This window comes from Xyrauchen texanus, chromosome 17 (genome assembly GCF_025860055.1).
Source record: "Xyrauchen texanus isolate HMW12.3.18 chromosome 17, RBS_HiC_50CHRs, whole genome shotgun sequence".
Lineage (NCBI taxonomy): Eukaryota > Metazoa > Chordata > Actinopteri > Cypriniformes > Catostomidae > Xyrauchen > Xyrauchen texanus.
Genome location: NC_068292.1, coordinates 271,638 through 293,260, shown reverse-complemented (window position 1 = coordinate 293,260; position 21,623 = coordinate 271,638). Strand labels below are relative to the sequence as shown.

At 38.5% G+C, this 21,623-nt stretch overlaps 1 protein-coding gene across 1 annotated transcript in view; it reads left to right on the top strand.

The window, feature by feature from the left end:
• Nucleotides 1–20,301, top strand: part of LOC127658233 (lysophosphatidylcholine acyltransferase 1-like) — a 48,774-nt gene extending 28,473 nt beyond the window's left edge. Inside the window, exons 4-14 of the mRNA XM_052147418.1 lie at nucleotides 6,102–6,214; nucleotides 6,586–6,646; nucleotides 7,679–7,737; nucleotides 11,567–11,601; nucleotides 11,954–12,008; nucleotides 12,736–12,818; nucleotides 15,898–16,023; nucleotides 16,450–16,603; nucleotides 18,613–18,711; nucleotides 18,952–19,093; nucleotides 19,488–20,301. Coding sequence (XP_052003378.1) covers nucleotides 6,102–6,214; nucleotides 6,586–6,646; nucleotides 7,679–7,737; nucleotides 11,567–11,601; nucleotides 11,954–12,008; nucleotides 12,736–12,818; nucleotides 15,898–16,023; nucleotides 16,450–16,603; nucleotides 18,613–18,711; nucleotides 18,952–19,093; nucleotides 19,488–19,669 — 1,109 coding nt within the window. The 3' untranslated portion in view covers nucleotides 19,670–20,301. The remainder of the gene's footprint in view (nucleotides 1–6,101; nucleotides 6,215–6,585; nucleotides 6,647–7,678; nucleotides 7,738–11,566; nucleotides 11,602–11,953; nucleotides 12,009–12,735; nucleotides 12,819–15,897; nucleotides 16,024–16,449; nucleotides 16,604–18,612; nucleotides 18,712–18,951; nucleotides 19,094–19,487) is intronic.
• The last annotated feature ends 1,322 nt before the right edge of the window (nucleotides 20,302–21,623 follow it).

Genomic DNA, 21,623 nt, shown 5'->3' with positions numbered 1-21,623 from the left:
CTACAGCCGTTGCCAACAGTATTGGCAGTGACTTAAATTTTGTGTTTTGCAAAATTTGCTGCTTCAGTATTTGTAGATAATTTTTTACATGTTTCTATGGTATACTGGAAAACAATGATAAGCATTTCATGAGTTTAAAAGGCTTTTATTGGCAAAAACATTCAATATATGCAAAGAGTTGATATTTACAGCATTGACCCTTGTTCTTCATAACCTCTGCAATTCGCTCTGGCATGCTGAATATCAGCTTCTGGGCCAAATCCTGACTGTTGGCGATCCATTCTTGACTTATTAGTGCTCGGAGTTGATCGCAATTTGTGGACTTCTGCTTGTCCACTCGCCTTTTGAGGATTGAGCAAAGGTTCTCTATGGGATTAAGATCCGGGGAGTTGCCTGGCCACGGATCCAACATTTCAATGTAATGATCTCCGAGCCACTTCATTATCACTCTTGCCTTGTGACATGTTGCTCCATCATGCTGGAAAATACACGGATCTTCACCAAATTGCTCCTGGATCGTTGGGAGAAGTTGCTCTTGCAGGACGATATTATTCTTTAATCATGGCAGTGTTTTTTGGGCAGAATTGTGAGTGAGCCCACTCCCTTGGATGAAAAGCAACCCCACACATGGATGGTCTCAGGATGCTTCACTGTTGGCACGACACAGGACTCATGGTAGCATTCACCTTTTCTACTCCAGACTAATGATTTTCCAGATGTCTCAAACAGTTGGAAGGGGGAAGGGATCAGAGAAAATAACTTTGCACCACTCTTCTGCTGTCCAATCCTTGTACTTCCTGCAGAATGTCTATACTTTGTTTTTCTTGGAGAGAAGTGGCTTCTTTGCTGCCCTTCTTGACACCAGGCCATTGTCCAAAATTTTTTGCCTCACTGTGCATGCAGATGCACTCACACCAACCTGCTGCCAATATTGAGCAAGCTCTGCACTGGTGGTGTCATGACTCCTCAGGAGGAGATGGTCCTGGTGCTTGCTGGACACTCTGGGACATCCTGAAGCCTTCTTCACTGCAGTTGAACCTCTCTCCTTGAAGTTCCTGATGATCCAGTGAATGGTTCTTTCAGGTGCAATATTCTTTGCAGTTATTTCCTTGCATGTGAGGCCATTTTGATGCAAAACGATGATGGCTGCACGTCTTTCTTTAGAGGTGACCATTGCAAACAAGAACACAACGATTGGAAGCACTTCTTCCCTCCTTTTATAGCAATCAGTCTACTCTTATAATCCAATCAGAATGATGACTAGTACTCGTTCACACTTTCCCAGGTGCTGCTGATATGATTAGTGAAATTATGTTGGCTGGTAATTTTGTGCCAGGGCCAAAAACATTTGGGTTTTTGTGATAGTTAATTTTTTTGGCCAATGAAGCTTTTTGCAATTATTTAAAACACATCTGATCACTCTGCACAATAATATAGAAACAATGTGAATCAACACCAAAACAACAGAAGCAGAAACTCAAAATGTATGTCACTGCCAATACTTTTGGCAACGGCTGTAGAGAGCAGGATGGCTAGTGGATGATATAAATGCATAATAATAATAATAATAATAATAATAATAATAATAATAAACAAACAAATGTGGACACAGAAATGGAAAGGGCTTCAGTCCAAAATAAAAGCTCAATTTAAATGGATTCTGCTTTTGATGTACCCCCTTTCTGGTCACAATGTTTTTGTCTCTGGAGGGGATATGTTTTTATCCCTGATTCTAGTAAGACTGAATGCATTTACCATATATTATAAAGTAAGTAAAGCCCTATAAAAGTTATAAAGTAAAGCCCTATTTGGACGTGATTCGTTTTCACGTCCAAATGTGAGACATGTCTGACTGTAGATTTAATTATTACTATGGATGACTATAATGTTTACTTTCGATTCGCACAGGATAAACTGCATTTACACACTGACCTGTAAATAATCCATCAGAAAATGTATTGCTGTGCTGATTTAATTATCAAGACATATTAAACACGAACATATGCTGTAGCCTATCTGGGATTATTAGAAGAAATTGATTGGAATACCAACCTAAATACAATATGACTAGTGACATTAGCGAGCACAAAAACACAACTTCTCCCCTTCTCACATAACAATATTAAATGCTTAGGTCCTAATTTCCCTAATGCACAAAAGCCAGCTTTATCTTCTTTGTGAATCGTTTCTTTTTTCTGGCCAACATCTCAGACTCACAGAGTATTTGAGAAACACTGATTATTAAAGCCAAGGGCTCACAGACACTTCAGATTCACAAAATGTTAATCTTAACCTGGGATTCATATGCCAGGCTTTTTATAGAAGTAAAAAACAAATAATGCTGAAATCTTTATACTGGCATGGCCATGCGGGACCGCGCTGGGGTTGGGCAATTGTACTCGAGTACACTTTTTTTTTTTCAAAATTAAAGCTGCAAAATAATCAATGCTTGTCACTTTTTAATATAAAGAAATACAAATAAAAAACATTCTACATTTTCTACCTCTTTTTCCACTAATTTCTAGGGTTGATAAGAATTTTTCCAAAGACCAAATTCAGGTACTGCCATGATTTGACCGAGCTACTCTGGCGGGTGCACAAAACAAAGTCAAACATTTTCAGGTTTCAGTGTGTCTTCAGTCGAGGTCACAGGTGTTTTATAGAACAGCTCTTAGCTAGTTCCCTGCTTCTTTTAGGCCCTCATGCTAGTCAATTATTGAGGTACATCAATTAATTTCAGATTTACCCACCTGAAAACAAAAACTGTGGTTGGATGTTTCACAAGTTGATCACATGGCTCTTTCCTGTCTAAGTGGAGCAGTTTTACAGAATATACTACAACACCAAATTCCAAAAATTTTGGGACAATTTGGAAAGTAATAATAAGAAAAGAAAAGTGATTGTTTACTCTTTGCTATTTTTAAAGCACATCAATTTGATATTTACCATCAAATGTCAAATTATTGTTGCTATTATTATTATTTATTTTTCTTTTTTAAATATACACTCATTTCAAATAAGATGATTGCAACATGCTACAAAAAAGTTGGGACAGTGAAGTTTTTTCCACAATCATCATAATATATCATAACTTCGTAGTATATTTTATTAACACTTACTGTACTGTATTAAGCATTTGGCAAGCAGACTTTTCTTCATTCATCCATTATGCAGGTCTTCAGCTACACAATTGTACGAGGCCTTCATTGTCATATTTTGCACTTCATAATGTGCTACACTTTCTCATTTGGGGATCGGTCAGGACTGCAGGCTGGCCAATCTAGCACCAGTTCACTCTGCTTACACAGCCATTCGCTTGTAATCCAGGTGATATGTGGTTTTACATTGTCCTGATGGAAAATGCAGGGACATCCCTAGAAAAGACGCCGTCTGGATGGCAGTATATGTTAACACGCGAATGGTGTTGACTGACAAAAATTTACCAACGTATTCCCTAGCCCATGTCATGACATTCATTACAGATGCATGAGAGTATAAGAGAGTGAAGTAATTCATGCATTCAGAAGTGGTTTTTGGCCTTGTCGTTTAAGAACCGTGGTTTGATCTGAAATTCTTGAATCTTTTAACTATAGTGTGCACTGTAGAGGGTAAAATTCCAAAAATTCTTCGAATTTGTCTTTTGGGTAAAATAGTTTTTAAAGCGTTGGATTATTTGCTGGTGCGTCTGTTGGCATTAATTAGCGAGTCTCGACCCATCCTTGCTCTTGAAGGACTTTGGAGACATTTGACTCTTTGGAGACCCCTTATACTGTATACCATAAGATGATTGCCTCACCTGTTTAACATCTCCTGTTTCACATCATCTTATTTCAACTGGTCAGATTGTTATTCGATGTAAATTGGCCCTTGGAATTGGGGTTGTACAAATTGATCGTAACTGTGCAGATAATCCAAAATATGCTTGCTTTGAGAAAAACCATAAACTGATCATTCAGTTTCCAATCAATTTGGCCAAATTAAGCCGGGCCATTGGGTCTGTAGCCAGGCAAATGCACAAAACACAAGATAAAGCTAGTTAGTGCATGCTAATTTTGGTGAAGCTTGTCCAGAGAAGGCGTTAAGTCCCTGATCAATCAGGGCAGCGTTGAGCTGTGCACTGTAGTTTAATCCCTGCATGGTGGACAACTACATCCATCTCAACTCTCCCGCTCAGCAGTGATCAGTCTTCATCTAAATCATCAGCCCTTCCTCCATACACGTCCAGAGCTTTGAGGGCTGTGCTGATGGATCGTACCCCAGGGATGGTGACACATCCCAGCCTGCATCACACACTCTTGTTCCATATGGCTCTGGTGCACAGTGATTGGATGTTCAGTATGGCATGGTTTTAAGAACAGGCAGAACTGAAGAACGCTCAAAGCCCGAGGTGTGATTTTCATAGCTGTAACTGTTGGGAAGTGAAAGAGGAAGTCTCTTTATTGTGATGCTGTGAAGTCTCAACTAACTGATTAGTACAGAGAGAAAGCTTAGATTTGTTTCCCATAGTACCTTTTCATTTTACATGAACCCCCACTGCTACAGCCAAATACCACATCCCCCTTCTCCCGCTGCTCACTCTCACAGTCACAGTTTGTGTCTTGAGTCATAAAGAATAAAGAACTCAATGAATATGTTATTGCACACCTCTTTGTGGTAGCAATTCTCAAACTGCCATTCTTCCGCTGGAGCAGACGAAACGCAGATGGGGAATTTACTAAGAATGAATTGCGTCCTGGTAAATGCGCTATTTATTAGCACGCTCTCTCTGCACTGGTTTAGCGCGCCATTTACTAAAGGTATTATTATTACACTCTGCCGGGACTGAAAATGCATTAATCCACTATTGTGATCCAGACACATGTCATCTCTTTAACATGTCAAAAGTGCACTGCACCATATGTACACGACAGGATATAATGCTTGACTCCATCATTTGATTGTTATTTGATGAATTAATGCTGAAATAATCAATAATAAATGTACACAATCATCACTTTTAAGCAAAATTTAGTTTACCACTTTTTTCATTTTTTAATTGGCTTTGGTACATCAAGCTCACTATAGAGTGTGGCATGATGAATTTATTTAATGTTTATTGAGTTACGTTTTTTAATATCATTATTATGTGTAAATCAGATGCAGACCGCTGCTGAAGTGGCGTATAGGCGCTGTCACATGGCACCGGATACTTTTCGCAGAGCTGTTCATATAGTTGAGGATTCAAAAATGATATAGACTGCAGTGGCGTGTTTCCATTTACAAGTACAAATCTTTGCAACAATTAGTTTTAATGAAAAATTATTTCTCTAGAGTAAACTTTCTCAAATGAGATGTATAAAACTTTCTACGGTTGGAATGGAGATCATTGGAGGATTCGGTTTTCTCCGTCAAGCGTCTTCTTGTGGAGAGAAAGTTTTGTGTCTCAGAAACCGGTAGTGCCTGACAACATTTGCAATTTTACAATTTGCAAGCTGTTGTATGACTTTAGAAAACATGGTAAATAGCTCATGATTCAGATGAACTACTTTTTAAGGTTCCAGTTATTCACTTTTGTTGGAAAGCAAAGTGCATTTTAAGGCTGTACACTTATGAGTTGTTTTGTAATAAGTAGTATTTTATCCAAAAAATTAAATGAATAAATTGAATATGTACTTTTTATTTCAAATGAACAAATTAAAAATGTGTTTGCATGTCATCTCTTGCACAGTCCTTGAAAACAAATAAAAATGTGCTGGAAAAGTCTGAATATGACACAATTTCACTCACTTTTGATGCCCCCTGCTGGACATTACACTGGAAAACCGCAGCCAAACATGTGATCAAGCGCATAATGTAATTTTTCAAAATATTTACACGGTCACGTAATGTTCATGAGATCATGCTGAAAAATGCATTTCCCCTTTTTATTTTGTTTGGTTTGATGGTCTTCCAATTCCAGTATTTATAACAAATGATTTACCTGTCCTGCTCCAAAATGACTCAAAGACAATAGGAGGGTTACAACAAAAAATATTTGGGGGCTCCCAACATTTTTTGAGCACTGATTATTTGAGCTTGTAAAACGGTACATGTGGTGGTAATCATATCTTCATATTGTCCAGCACTGATCAAATACATCCGACCGGTGTTTGTGTCGCGGTCAGACCAGGACTCCAGACGGAAGACCGTGGAGGAGATCAAGAGAAGAGCTCAATCAGAAGGGGAGTGGCCTCAGGTAAAGTCACACATACATCCTGTGCCTGCATGATTTCAATGTTTTTCTACACATGTTTGTCAATATTTCCAGTAGTTTCATAGAGTCAGCCGTTTTGAAACTGTAAAACAAGCATTATTTATTTATTTTCTTCTTTTTGGGGGGGGGGGCTTGGAATATATTCTCATTCCTTTTAAATTGATTCCTTATTTGGACCTCTGATTTATTTATTTTTTCTTCTTCCCATGTTTGATTCCTCACGTCAGTGATTTGTGTAGCAGCATTATTAGGATTTTACATTCTGAGATGTGGTGAACTTGGTAGATGGTAAAATAATGAATCATTTTGAATGAGTCGGAAACTCATTAGCCTGATATCTCTCTGCTTTCTAGATAATGATATTCCCAGAGGGGACGTGCACCAATAGATCCTGTCTGATCACGTTCAAACCAGGTTTGTATGTCTTTTATACACTTGCTGTCTAATGTGCAAAAGTACATGTTTTCAAAATGGACTAGTTGTCTTCTAATAGTTCTATACTAGGAATATATGGATTGTAAGGACTTTATGGCTTTTATTGCACAATGCTATCATAGTTTTCACAAACATACTAGAGACCAACCGATTATGCATAATAATGGGAACACTCACAGTGAGCGATTTGAAGTCTGACAGTAATTGTCTTGAAATGTATTGTTGAAGGAAGTAAATTTGTTAAAAAAGCATTTTTTTTCCTTTGGGTGTAGTAGCGGTGCTTTAAAAGAGGATGAATTAAGAGAAATAACATCCCAGAGGGGGTTTTAGCTTGCTGACAGACTTGCTGTTGCCTCTAAATTCACTGCCTTCAAAAAAAACAATAAATAATGTAGAGAAACTTGCTAGTCAACCTCACTAATGAACTTGGTGGTTCTGACCCACCCTATTAGCAGTCAGGTCAGCATATTAGGCAGTTGCTGGTATCCAGTTGTATCAGTAGACCGATCATGTGAGTGTTATTGGTAGTTGCCGCATCGCAACTCATATGAATAAAGCCAAATTTTACTTTGTTGCATTGTTAACGACTCGTGCTTAATGTTAAATCACTTCCAATCTCAAGCTCTAGTTGAAAATAATGGCTTTCTGGCACTTGACAGTGTGAACGGCCCTTTGTTTTCACACTGAGATTTATATGTTGTGTGTACAATTTACAACATGGAAGTATTTTGTACTGACTTTAATTTCCACTAATTAAAATGAAAACAAATCAGTGTGTCAAAAGGATGAATGGGCATTATGGTAATGAGAACTGATGGACAGGCATTATGGTAATGAGAACTGATAGTGGGAAATGTGCTGAAATGTCAGTAATATAATGTCAAAAGTAATATGATGTCAAATGTCTTAATGGCCCAATCAAAATAATTTAAGTGCGTTATTGAATGCAGTTGAATGAGTTTGTTGTATGGTGTTAAATGAATCACTTTTTTCCTTTTATTGTTTATTCAGGAGCATTCATTCCTGCAGTACCTGTACAGCCTGTAGTAATTCGCTACCCTAACCAACTGGTGAGACATTTGCATTCTTGTCAATACTTTGTGAAAAAGTTTTTATAGAACTGTTGTTGTGATTATAGCAAATCTCTGCTGACCATCCTTTTTTCTTTGTATTTTAATTAAGAAGACATTAAAGGGATATTTCTCACAAAAATAACAATTCTGACATCATTTACATTCCAAACCCATACGACTTTATGCGAAACAGAACAATGGAGTTTTGAAGGATGTCTCGTTTGCTGGTTACAGCACAATAGCAGTGCGTAGTGCCTCACGTTAAAGCTTAGAATATGATGTATAAGTCACATGGACAACTTTATTGACAATTTTTTAAGTCTTCTGAAGGCATTCGAAAGCGAGAAACCAAGAAAAAAAACTGTGCGCACTCCTGCAATTGACAGTGGGAAAATTGCCATTTAAACAAGGTTGGTTAAAAGGAAAATTGATGCGCTTGATATAAGTTGTGTACTTTACTGTTATTTTTTTATTATTATTTATTAAAAATGTTTGTATTATTATTATTGTTATTATTATTTTTCAAATTATGAACAGATTTGTACAAATCTGTAAATGACGTAAATATTTTCGTGCGCAACCTCTACACTCTCACAAGCCCCCTTTAGTTCTCATGATCCCCCGTTTGGGAAACCCTGCCTTGGAGTTTAATGCATTCTCAAATGTTGTCGTCTGAAGTTATAACATTTCATATACATAAACAAAAATTTTATATATATATAATTTTATTTTACAAATAACTTTACATATCTTTATTGTAAAGGGTTTAAACAATGTTTTCTATGCTTGTTCAATGAACCATAAACAGTTAATAAACATGCACCTGTGGAACGGTTGTTAAGACACTAACAGCTTACAGACGGTAGACAATTAAGGTCACAGTTATAAAAACTTAGAACACTAAAGAGACCTTAATACTGACTCTGAAAAACACCAAAGAAAGATGCCCAGGGTCCTCTGCTCATCTGCATGAACGTGACTTAGGCATGCTGCATGGAGGCATGAGGACTGCAGATGTGGCCAGGGCAATACATTTCAACGTCCGTACTGTGAGACGTCTAACCGTGCGTTCACACCAGAGGCGGCGAGAGAGTCAAATCGACCGGAAGTCATTCATTTTCAATGACAGCCAGCGTCTCTCGGCGGCGAGAAGCGGCGCGGCGAGTCTTGGGCGGCGTGGGCGTCAGATGGAAGTTCAAGTGCAGTCAACATTATGGTAATGAGCTGTGACGTGGTTCGGTTCAACCTATTGGAATATAGAAGTGCTCCGCTGTAGCGAAGTCTAGAGAACATAACCGTGTAAACTTTGGTTCCCACCAAACATTCGTTCCGAAGATAAAATGGAGAAACGAATTATTGCCGTGACGGGTTTCCCTGTAATATATGACAAAGACCACAGTTATTATTACAAATGTATTTTATTTTGATAACAAACAACTGTAATTTTAATTACTTTCTGCCATCGATCGATTTCTTTATTTCATATTTTAAAGAGTTCATGAGTATATATATACGCTACTTGTGATCGGTCGGCAAAAAGTAAATGGTCGACATGTCTGGATGTTTAAATTGCGGCCCCCTTTAAATATAGTTCACAAAACAAACATTCTGAACAAACATTGCCGCCTATTTCAACTACGTCAGAGCGTCCACGAGCGTCCTTGAGCGTCGAAGGCAGGGCAGCCAGAGCGAATTTGGACGCTCTCGCCGCTTCTGGTGTGAACGTACAGTAAGACATTAGCGCTGCTAAGGCAGACCACGTGTAACAACACCTGCACAGGATCGGTACATCCGAATATCACACCTGCAGGACAGGTACAGAATGGTAACAACAACTGCCTGAGATACTCCAGTAAAGCACAATCTCTCCATCAGTGCTCAGACTGTCCGCAATAGGCTGAGAGAGGCTGGACTGAGGGTTGTAGGAATGTTATAAGGCAGGTCCTTATCAGACATCAACGGCAACAACATCACCTATGGGCACAAACCCACCTTCACTGGACCAGACAGGAAAAAGTGCTCTTCACTGATTTTGTCTCACCAGGAATATCTATTGTCGAAGGAATGAGCGTTACACCGAGGCCTGTACTCTGGAGTGGGATAGATTTGGAGGTGGTTGGTCCGTCATGATCTGGGGTAGTGTTTCACAGCATCATCGGACTGAGCTTGTTGTCATTGCAGGCAATCTCAACACTGTGTGTTACAGGGAAGACATCCTCCTCCCTCATGTGGTCCCCTTCCTGCAGGCTCATCCTGACATGACCCTCCAGCATGACAATGTCTCCAGCCATACTGCTCATTCTGTGCATGATTTCCTCCAAGACAGGAATGTCAGTGTTCTGCCATGGCCAGTGAAGATCCCAGATCTGAATCCCATGGAGCACATCTGGGACCTGTTGGATTGGAGGGTGAGGGTTAGGGCCATTCCCCCAGAAATGTCCGGGAACTTGTATGGAAGAGTGGGGTAACATCTCACAGCATGAACGGGCAAATCTGGTGCAGTCCATGAGGAGGAGATGCACTGCAGTACTTCATGCAGCTGGTGGCCACACCAGATACTGACTGTTACTTTTGATTGACCTTTGTTCAGGGACACATTATTCAATTTCTGTTAGTCACGTGAAACTTGTTCAGTTTATGTCTTAGTTGTTGAATCTTTTTATGTTCATGCAAATATTTACACATGTTATGTTTGCTGAAAATAAAAGCAGTTGAAAGTGAGAGGACATTTCTTTTTTTGTGTGTGTGTGTGTGTGTGTGTGTGTGTTTGTGTATGTATGTATGTGTGTGTGTGTGTGTATGTGTGTATATATATATATATATATATATATTATACACCGATCAGCGACAACATTAAAACCACCTGCATAATCTTGTTCAGATCCCCTCGTGCTGCCAAAACAGCACCAACCCACTTCTCAGAATAGACTTATGAGATGATATTCTTCTCACCACAATTGTACAGAGCGGTTATCTGAGCTACTATTATCAGAAGCTATTGTCTATTGACCTCTCTCACCAATAAGGTGTTTCTGTCCACAGAACTGCAGCTCAACTGTTTTTGTTTTTGGCACCATTCTGAGTAAAATCTAGAGTGTTGCGTGTGAAAATAAGCAGATACAGAAATACTCAAACCACCAACAGTCATCCATGCGATCAATCAAATCAACAAATCATGTGGCAGCAGTGCTGTGCATAAAATAATGCAGATATGGGTCAGGAGCTTCAGTTAATGGGGTGGTATTGTGATCCCAGTTATTTGGACCATGGCATGATTGTTGGTGTCAGATTGGCACTTTTGCCTTTTTGGTGAGAGAGGTCAACAGAGAATGGCCAGACTGACAAAGTCTACAGTAACTCAGATAATCGCTCTGTACAATTGTGGTGAGAAGAATATTATCTCATAATGCTATTCTTAGATGGGGTTGGTGCTGTTTTGGTGGTACGAGGGGAACACAATATTATGGAGGTGGTTTTAATGTTGTGGCTGATCTGTGTTTGTGTGTGTGTATATGAATTATTTATAAATAAAGTAAATAGTCAATTATTTTCACTGAAATTAAAAAATTACATGGGAAATGTATTTATGTTGATAGTTTTATACATAATGCATTATACCTTAAAGGGTATAACTATAAAGAGGTTAGGTATTAGAACTGCAGTTACAATGTTTTTTTTTTTATTATCTTTTAGCATTTGAAGTTGTAAAATGAACTCATGGGCTTGATTAAAAGTGTAACATTTTATTAATTTATTTTTGTGAACTATCCCTTTAAAATCAGAGTTTAGAGTGCTAATGGATAAATGACTTTGCTGCCTTTTACAGGACACCATCACCTGGACATGGCAGGGGCCTGGAGCGTGAGTACCATATTTCACAAAAGCTTATTTTTAAGGCTTGAAAGCATCATTTTATTTCTTGAAAGAGCGCTCTATATGTGTTATTTTCTGTAATCAGTTCAAAGAGCAATGTCAGACTGAAAATTCAGAAATCCAGCAAATCTCAAAGCATTTGTTTTTTGTTTGCTTTACTCGTTTCTCTTCGTAATTTGACTTTAACGATTGGAAAACATTGTGCCAACTTGTTGTAAAAGCTCAAACACTGTATTCATGAAAGACGAATGATGCAATAACTAGTTGCTTCTGTTTCTCATTCTCGGGTGTAGTATAAAACAAACATTTGAACACTGACTGTATATTGTTCTTTTTGCAGATTTAAGATCCTTTGGTTGACTCTGTGCCAGCTTCACAATGAATTTCAGATTGAGGTGAGTCTCACACAAAAATATCAAAACCTCTCTTTGTTGTGTTCCTCTTGTTTTTATTTGGCGTGGAAATATCACCTGGATTTACAACAATAAAATGTACAACGTACAATGTTTTCCAGTATCTTTCTAGTTTACTTGCTACTAAGTGCCTCAAATTAAATTCTCTCAGAGATTTGAGATCCGTAACCTGACAGACTTCAATCCAGTGATCATTTCATCTTTAAAAGTGCTTTGATTGACATGTAGTTATTTGTGTTCTGGAATGGTTTCTGAGCAGCTGGTTTTGGCTTTTCAGATCAGCAGGTGATTGTTGAATAGAGAGTCCTGCAAACTCTCCAGACTCATACTTTTCATTAGGAATCCATTAACAGTTTAATTATGAGCGGTAAAGAGGTACTAGGTGCTACGTGGAGATCCTGCTGCTGTCATTAATGGAGTGAAGCGAACACTCAGCACAGTGTCAGACTGTGACCTCATTTATCTGCTCGCTGATGATGAGCACATCGTTCTCTGGGAGCTTCATTTGGCCCACTTTGTGCTAAAGTAATGTATGTAATGACAGTGAAGTATGAAAATACTCTGGGTTTGTTTGAGCTGTGGCACTCTGTCTGGACTTCGCTTGACCTAGATTTGCATAGACGGATTTAAGGAGACAGGTGAGGCAGGCCGCTTGGGTCAAGGGAGCATAAAGAGAACTGCTGACTGTTTCTTTCTCTCTTTCTTTCAGTATCTGCCCATCTATACTCCCTCAGAGGAGGAGAAGAAGAACCCAGTGCTCTTCGCTCACAATGTGCGCCGCTTGATGGCAAAGTAAGTTCTATGCTCTCACTGCCTGAATGTAATCTGTGTGTGTCTGTCTGTTACTTTCAGATTTGAAAATACCTCTATAAACATTCTGTAAATATACAGATGTCATTAGTTTGATTAACTATTAGCATGTTAAATTACAAGTTTACCTAGGCCTGATCACTCCTAGACTGAATTTACAGCACAAAAAAACATGCGCGATAAATTATAAAAAATTTGAATGATTATAAATAAGATGGGTTCCCACATGTCCTGGAAAACCTGGAATTTTGCAGTTCAGTTTTCCAGTCATGGAAAATGAGAAAAATACCTAAATGTCCTGGAAAATATTTTGGTACAATAAAACAGTTTGACTTGTGTTACTAACAAGGTTTACCCCACCATTACCACCTGACAGGCCCCGTGATTTCTGAGATATGGAAAAAAAATGATTCCAGTCATAAATATGTCATGAGGTATAAAGTGCAGAATGTCATGGAATATAACATAATTGGAGTGAAAATAATTGTAGGAAATCACAATGAATTACATTTAAAATTGCAATATGTCCAAGAATGATTATTAAACCCCAAAAGGTTGTGATTTAATTTAATAAATATAAAATCTTCATGTTTTGCGCTCTTCAAAGTAAATGTGTGAAACCGCTCATACACTGAAAACACCTCACCGTGTGTGTGTGTGTGTGTGTGTGGGGGTGGGGGTGGGGGGGGTGGGGGTGGTTGGGTTTTTGGGGTTTAATTATCACACTTGGCAATATAGCAAACTGTATATCCAGAGGTGAGATACTACTGTCAAAAACACACAGAAGGGTCTAAATAAAAGCTCGATTTAAATGGACATGTGAAATTGAGGAGAAGACAACAATATATTGCTACTGCATAGTAATGTTATATTTCCTATAATTATCTCCAGTGTTGTGCTGAGGATTGTGTACAAAACAAAAAACACAGTATTCAATTTAAATAACGCTGTTATAAGTTCATTTGTTTGAATTTGTAATTAATTTCACTTGACACCATTTTGATAATAAAGTTTTATAAAACTCTCGAATACAGAAGTCAGAAAAAAAATAACTATCAAATAACTGCTCGGGTGGTAGAGCGGGTTGGCTGCTAATCGTAGGGTTGATGGTTCGAATCCCGGCCCCCACGACTCCACATGCCAAAGTGTCCTTGGGCAAGGCACTGAACCCCAAGTTACTCCCAATGGCAGGCTAGCATTGGCCATCATTGGTGTATGAATGTGTGTGTGTGTGTGTGTGTGTGAATGGGTGAATGAGTCACAGTGTAAAGCGCTTTGAATACCGTAAAGGTTAAAAGGCACTATGTAAGTGCAGACCATTTACCATTTGTGTGTTTTCCTTAAATATTACACCCATTGGGCACATAAAATGTCCTAGAAATGTACTGGAAAAATGTGCCTTGAAAAGAGTGGGAACCCTGATATGGCATTGAGACTTCTTTTGTAAACTTTGTGGTCAGTTGTATACTTTTCTTGTTAAGTTTTATCAGGCTCACCATGAAGTTGTGAAATGGGTTTTACAGTAAATATCATGAAACTGAAGAACATGTCTAGATCACATTTCACCCTAAAATCAAAAGATACTTTTTTTTAAATGGTTGCATATTAAACAAAATAAAGCATATACACTGATCATCCACAACATTAAAACCACTGACAGTGAATAACATTTATTTTCTCGTTACAATGGCACCTGTCAAGGGGTGGGATATATTAGGCAGCAAGTGAACAGTCAGCTCTTGAATTTCATGTGTTGGAAACAGAGAAAATGGGCAAGCGTAAGGATCTGAGCGACTTTGACAAGGACCATCTAGTGATGGCTAGACGACTGGATCAGAGCATCTCCAAAACATCAGGTCTTGTGGGGTGTTCCCAGTATGCAGTGGTTAGTACCTACCAAAAGTGGTCCACGGAAGGGCAACCGGTGAACCGGCGACAGGGTCATGGGTGCCCAAGGCTCGTTGATGCGCATGGGGAGTGAAGGCTAGGCCATCTGTTCCAAACAGAAGATTTATAGCACAAATTGCTGAAAAACATAATGCTGGCCATGATAGAAAAGTGTCAGAACACACAGTGCATCGCAGTTTGCTGTGTATGGGGCTGCATAGCCACAGACCGGTTTGAGTGCCCATGCTGACCCCAGTCCACTGCCAAAAGTGCCTACAATGGGCATGTGAGAGCCAGAACTGCACCATGGAGAAATGGAAAAAGGTGGCCTGGTTTGATGAATCACGTTTTCTTTTAGATCATGTGGACGGCTGGGTGTGTGTGTGTGTGTGTGTTGTTTACTTGGGGAAGATGATGGCAGCAGGATGCACTATGGGAAGAAGGCAGGCCAGCAGAGGTAGTGTGACGCTCTGGCCAGTGTTCTACTGGGAAACTTTGGGTCCTGGCATTCATGTGGATGTTACTTTGACATGTACAACCTACCTAAAGATTGTTGCAGACCACGTACACCCCTTCATGGCAACGGTATTCCCTGATGACAGTGGCCTCTTTCAGCATGATAAAGTGCCCTGCAACATTGCAAAAATTGTTCAGGAATGGTTTGAGGAACAAGACAAAGTGTTCAAGGTGTTGACTTGGCCTCCAAATTCCCCATATCTCAATCCAATTAAACATCTATGGGATGTGCTGGACCAACAAGTCCGATCCATTGAGGCCCCACCTCGCAACTTACAGAATCTGCTGCTAATGTCTTAAATAATAACAAATAATACAGGACACCTTCAGAGGTCTTGTGGAGTCCATGCCTCGATCGATCAGAGCGGTTTTGGTTGCACGAGGGGGATCTACACAATATTAGGCAGGAGGTTTTTGTGTGTGTGTGTGTGTGTGTGTGTGTGTGTGTGTGTGTGTGTAAGAGAATGTACTGTAAATATTAATGACATTTGTCTTCATATTAGGGGTTTATACAGTGTGCAGAAATGAGCTGTTACACAGTAGCTGTCAGTCTGAGTTAATGATAGGGTAAAATAATGTCCAGATTTATGAATGTCTCTATGTGACTGAACGAAATGAGAGCGAGAAGATTGTAATGTAGATGTGTTGTTGTGTGAAGAGCCCTGCAGGTCCCCGTGACAGACTACTCTTTTGAAGACTGTCAGTTGGCCATGGCTGAGGGTCAGATCAGACTGCCATTGGACACATGTCTGCTGGAGTTTGCCAAACTTGTCCGCAGACTGGGGTGAGTTGCATTACAGCTCATAATAATTATCAGGGAGATGGGAGTAAAGCATTTTAAGGGTGATCTTTGATTTGAAGTTTTAGGAAATTAAAAATGAAGTGTGTAATTTGTGCGTTACTAAACAGATATAAATAAACGACTGTTTTTAAATAAATAACCATGTACTACTTAGTTGTCTCTGCATGTTAAGCAATTGGAAAATGCTTAACATTTGCATTGGAAAAAATAAGACCATTGCCATAAGTTTATGCAACAGAGGATATTGCATTTGTCAGATGTTTGTATAGACATGTATGACAATGATAATTTTTTTTAGGAAAAGTTGCATATCTGAATGGCTCATTTAAGGATTATGAGGTATGAGGTTTTTTTACTTGCATATGTGTTAATGTATGTACTGTAAACTGTTTGAATGTTTAATTTCAGGTTAAAACATGAGAACCCTGAGAGACGTCTGCAGGAATATGGGAACAGAGCACGTAAACTCCAGGGAGAAAGACTGAATCTGGAAGACTTTGCTCAGTTCTTGGACCTGCCAGTGTCAGACGTGCTACAAGATATGTTTGCTCTTTTTGACGAGGTGTTTCTTGTGTTCACACACACATTTTTGGTTTTTAAACGTTTTTACATCCAAAAGTATTTCAATAATTTACCTGAGATCTCCTCTTCTTGCCATGGAACTAAACGTCCTATTCCCGGTTGCATAAAACCCCTCAAGTATAACACTTAAAGCGCGCTTTTCCTTTACATGAGGGAACGACTTGAGGCTGTTGCTGCGTATATTCCCTTAGACACTTCTCTTAGGTAAGGGAAACCGTTAAGGCATTTACTACAGTGAGCGAGGTTTTACTGTAATAAAATTCTACTGTTACTAATGAAAGGACATGTCCCTGCCAACTTTCAGAATATCGGAAATGTCCCAAGCAATGTAAAGCAGATTTCCATTTGAATCAGAGGTACAATCCTCGCATTTAAACGATTCAGACTCTTTTTGTGTGTGTACGCATATTTCCTGTGTAAACGAGCTTCACATGCAGACCAAATAATGGAGGAATCTGCTTTTACAACCTGCCGGCAAGTGCCGTTTTGAGAAAGACACCTTTGAAAGACTGTGCCAGGTAGGGTTGGACTAGAAGTGCAAGACTTTAAGTTGCTTTTATAACTGTGTAGAAGACTGATTGCCATCCCAAATTAAGAATATTAGTGCTGTAGGATATTTAGGCCTATACAAATTGCCGATATATTGCAAATGAACGTGCAGTGTGATTTTAATGCAGCCATTCGTAGAGTTTATAAAGATGCAGAGTGCAGATAATACTGGGCACTCTTCTGGTTTGTGTGTGTTCCTATTAGATCATCCTTCAGCTTGTAAGAGATTTCTCATATTGTGTGACCATCAAATCTGTACTCCTGCAGCAGTTTTTCATCACTAAAGTGGTCTAAACTTGGTTCTCCCTATCGTGAAAAATTTGCCTTGGCACACTATACTCTTGAATTGGTTGTATAAATGTGGCCATTTATTCATTTTAGAAACCTTGTAACTCTTAACCTATACTTTAGGTGATACTGTAAGTGTGAACTTGAGGAAAAAATAAGTACTTGAGGGAAATCGTAAGGGATTGTGACATTTTCCCTGTAAAAACCTTTAATAACACAATGTAATTAAGTCTTTGGTATCCTCAGAATGTGTCTGTGAAGTTTCAGATCAAAATACCCTACAGACGATTTATTATACCATGTTGAAAATGCCAATTTTTTGGTGGGAATAAAACGAGCTAATTTTATCAAATGAGCTGGTGCTCCCCGCCCAGTATCCAGAATAGGGTGGAGTTTTGACATCTCTGCTTCGGATAACTAGACATCATTATCAATATGACTGACAGTGAAAATAGTGGTGTTCTGCCCTATATGTTTGAACCAGAGTCAGACACTGATGAGGGAGAAACTCCGTCAGAAGTAACAACTTTGAGAATGAACCAGGAAGTTTCCGAATGGTTATTTGAAACATTTATTTATTTGTTTTAGAGTTTTTTCAGCAGTTTTGCAACGATGGATGATCAACACACAGACACAAATACTGTTAAAACTTTCGCAATGCACTGTAAAGAAACAACACACACAAACAAACATGTCTGTCGGCAGTGTCCGTCAACAGTCATGGGCAGGGCCTGTACAAAGTGACATCACTTTGTACAAAATCTGTGAATGGCTTGTTCTGAGCAAATGCTTTTGAATAATGGGGATTAAAAAAAGGACTGGGTGGATTATTATCATTACCAACACACATTTATGTTCAAAATGTTAATTTAGCATAATGGGTCCCCTTTAAGGATTATGTCCTTCAACACCCTTAAATTTAAGGGAAACTTTAGGGTGATCTTATGGGAAAATAACACTTAAGGTGCTTTATGCAACCAGGCACAGCCCTCAACATGAGATGTTAACTGTGTGATTAATTTAGTGTTTACTTTGTGTCTCTGAGTTGCTTATGGCTATTATCTTTGCGGTTTTGTCCATTTTTCATACATTAGCCGTTACTCAGTCTCAGTGAAATCAAACATCTCACTCTATCTTTCTCTCTCTGGGCAGAGTGAAGATGGCTCAATGGATATCCGAGAATTTGTGATCGCCTTCTCTGTTGTATGCAGGCCTGCAAAAACACTGGTCACCATGAAGTTGGCTTTCAAGGTGTGTGTCTAAAAACCAACTACTGAAATCACTGTATTTCATGTGAAAGACCACATTTTGATTTAGAAGTTAAAAAGTAACAGTAAGGCAGGTTTAAGATGTTTTAGTAAATGATATATTTAAAGTCATTTTAATTCTGTTTATGATACGCGACCTTGTTCTGCTGGAGAGACATGTGGAGTGTTATTGGTGCGTGTGTGTGCGTGCGTGTGCGTGCGTGTGCGTGCGCGTGTGTTTCAGATGTTTGAGGCAGAGGAAGATGGTGCGATCACAGAGAATGAGTTGATGTGTATGTTGAGGACAGCACTAGGGGTTGGAGAACTCAAAGTCAGTCGTCTGTTCAGAGTCATTGATGAACAAGACACTGGCAAACTCTCATTTGGTAAGAATATTGATTCTTATTTACTTTATTTAAAGGGCCCATCACACCCCTGGCCCATTTTTTTAATGATTTAAAATGTAGATTTTGTCAATATAATATCAAGATATCAAATGCACGAACAGAAATGGAAGGATGGTTTATAAAATTATTAGGTTATGATGGATAAAAATAGACCATAGACTTTAAAAAATATAATGAGAAGTAAAGTTAATATTTTTCTATTTAGGGTTTAGCTGATTTGGAAACCCCTGATCTAGACATGGATAATCAACTGTTAATTGGTTTTGTCACACTTAAATTGAAGTTTTTCCTCATGTTTGTGAGGTGGTTTCATATTGTTGAAGTGTTTGTTTCATTCTCTGCCTGTTATTCCTCTGACGCCACCTTGTGGCAGAGAGCTTTAGGAACTTTGCCGAACAACACCCAGACTTTGCCGAGGAGTACCTCTACTCAGACAAAGCAGGATCCGGGGGCAGTTCCTCTTCTCACGCTTCAAGTCCCGTGGTCAACGGTTTCTGTGCCGATTTCACTCCAAGCGGCCAAGGCCACCGCGCTCCTCAAAAGAAACTCGACTGAGTCCCTCCCTCAATGTGCAGTCCCTCGCCAGAGAAACAAACAAAGGTCGTTCGTCAGTCACAGTCATTGCAAAGTTTACTTCCTGGCATCTACAATATTTTAGGGTTATTTTACGCTTGCTGGTTCTCTCCTGAACATTTCAGCTCTGTTGTTTTGAAATTGGGAACTTTGTTTAGGACAAAAAGGGATTTTTCTTTATTTTGTATAACGTAAATACTTAAAGGCCAAGCACTTACTTATTTTCTCAAAGGGTGATTTATTTGTGAGTTTGTTGGTTGCACAGTATTTCTCACCCTCACTACTCACATATTTTTCCCCCAAGTTTTATGACTGTAGATGCTTTATGAAACAATATGTATTTGCTTGGGCGCAATGCTTGATAACAGTGTTACTCAGTATTTGACTATAAGATCATTGAGCACTAGTGACAAATATCTGTATTAGAGTATCAGATTTGAGGTGCAAAATGGTCCAGTGATGTGGTCAGAATCAAAATGAGCCAGTTAATTATTTTATTTTTTTGTCCCTTAGCTCAGGGGTGCGGGAAAGTGTGTGTGTGTGTGTATGTTTTAAAGGACGGTTCCCTCAAAAATTCTCTCACTATTAACTCACTGTCCCAGGTGTGTATGACTTTCTTCATCGCGAAACATTTGAAGTAAAATATCTCAGCTCAGTAGGTCCTAAAAATGCAAGTCAATGGAGATTTCTCATTTGAAGCTCCATTGATCACAGACAGTCAGCATAAACGTCATCCTTACAACACCAGCTGTTAAACTTCTAAAGTGACACGATCGCTTTTGGTGTTTTTTTAAACTCTAAATCATGCTTCCAGCAACAGAATGCGCATGTGACATAATCGCATTGGCATGTTCACGTGAGAGCTGACGCACGTGAGTTAAAGCCGGAAGAGCAGCGCTGGTTACAAGTGAGGAGGAACACTGTACAGTATCTTTGTTGGTTTTGGTTTAGATCTGTATTTATCTGTTTCTTCACATAAAATGGTGCGTTTGTGAGCTCATCCTGGATGTCTCAACTGAGAATAGAACATGAGATTACGTCCGCATCATGGCAATGGTAATACATTATACATACTGGAAGTGATGGTTTATAGTTAAAAAGTACTTAAATATATGTCTTTTTCATAAAAGCAATCGTGTCACTTTAGAGGACATAAATTTTACCGCTGGAGTCGTATGGATGATGTTTATGCTATCTGTGATTTTTGGAGCTTCAAAGGTCTGATCATCATCCACTGGGATTTTAAGGACCAACTGAGCTGAGATATTTTTCTTCAAATGTGTTCTGGTGAAGGAAATTTGTCATACTCATCTGGAGTATCATGAGGGTGAGTAAATAATGAGAGAATTTTCATTTTTAGGTGAACTATCCCTTTAAAAACTGTTTGATAGTATTAATTTGGGAAAAGATAAATCATGTTTTTTTTTTTTTTTTTATAGTCAGTCGTACGTTCTTACAACTGCCACATACCACAAACAATTCATAACACAATCATTTGTCAGTCAGCTGTCCCAGTTTAATATTTAATTTTAAAAAAAATGGTTTTTAAGGTACTAAAATATTCTGCTGAAGTTACTAAAATCTTGAATTTATGTGGACCAAATACATAATAGTGTCTAACCTTTAGAACCTGGAACCCGAATTCAGAATATTTTTATTTTATTTTTTTCATTTAAAATATAGTAAATTAATTGAATGCTTAACCTTTTGATAAATGCCATGTTCCTGTATTTATTTTTATTATTATTTTTTTTTTATAAAAAAGCAATTTAAAAACAAATCAAGCTGAACAATTTGGCTTTGAAATCTCAACTTTGCACATAAATTTACTTCTTAACGGCTCAGGTTCAGATATTTCTGGGTAAAATAATTCTCCATTTTTTTTTTTTCTTCGTTTTCTTTTTTTTATTATTGTTTTATTCTTAGACTATCAAAA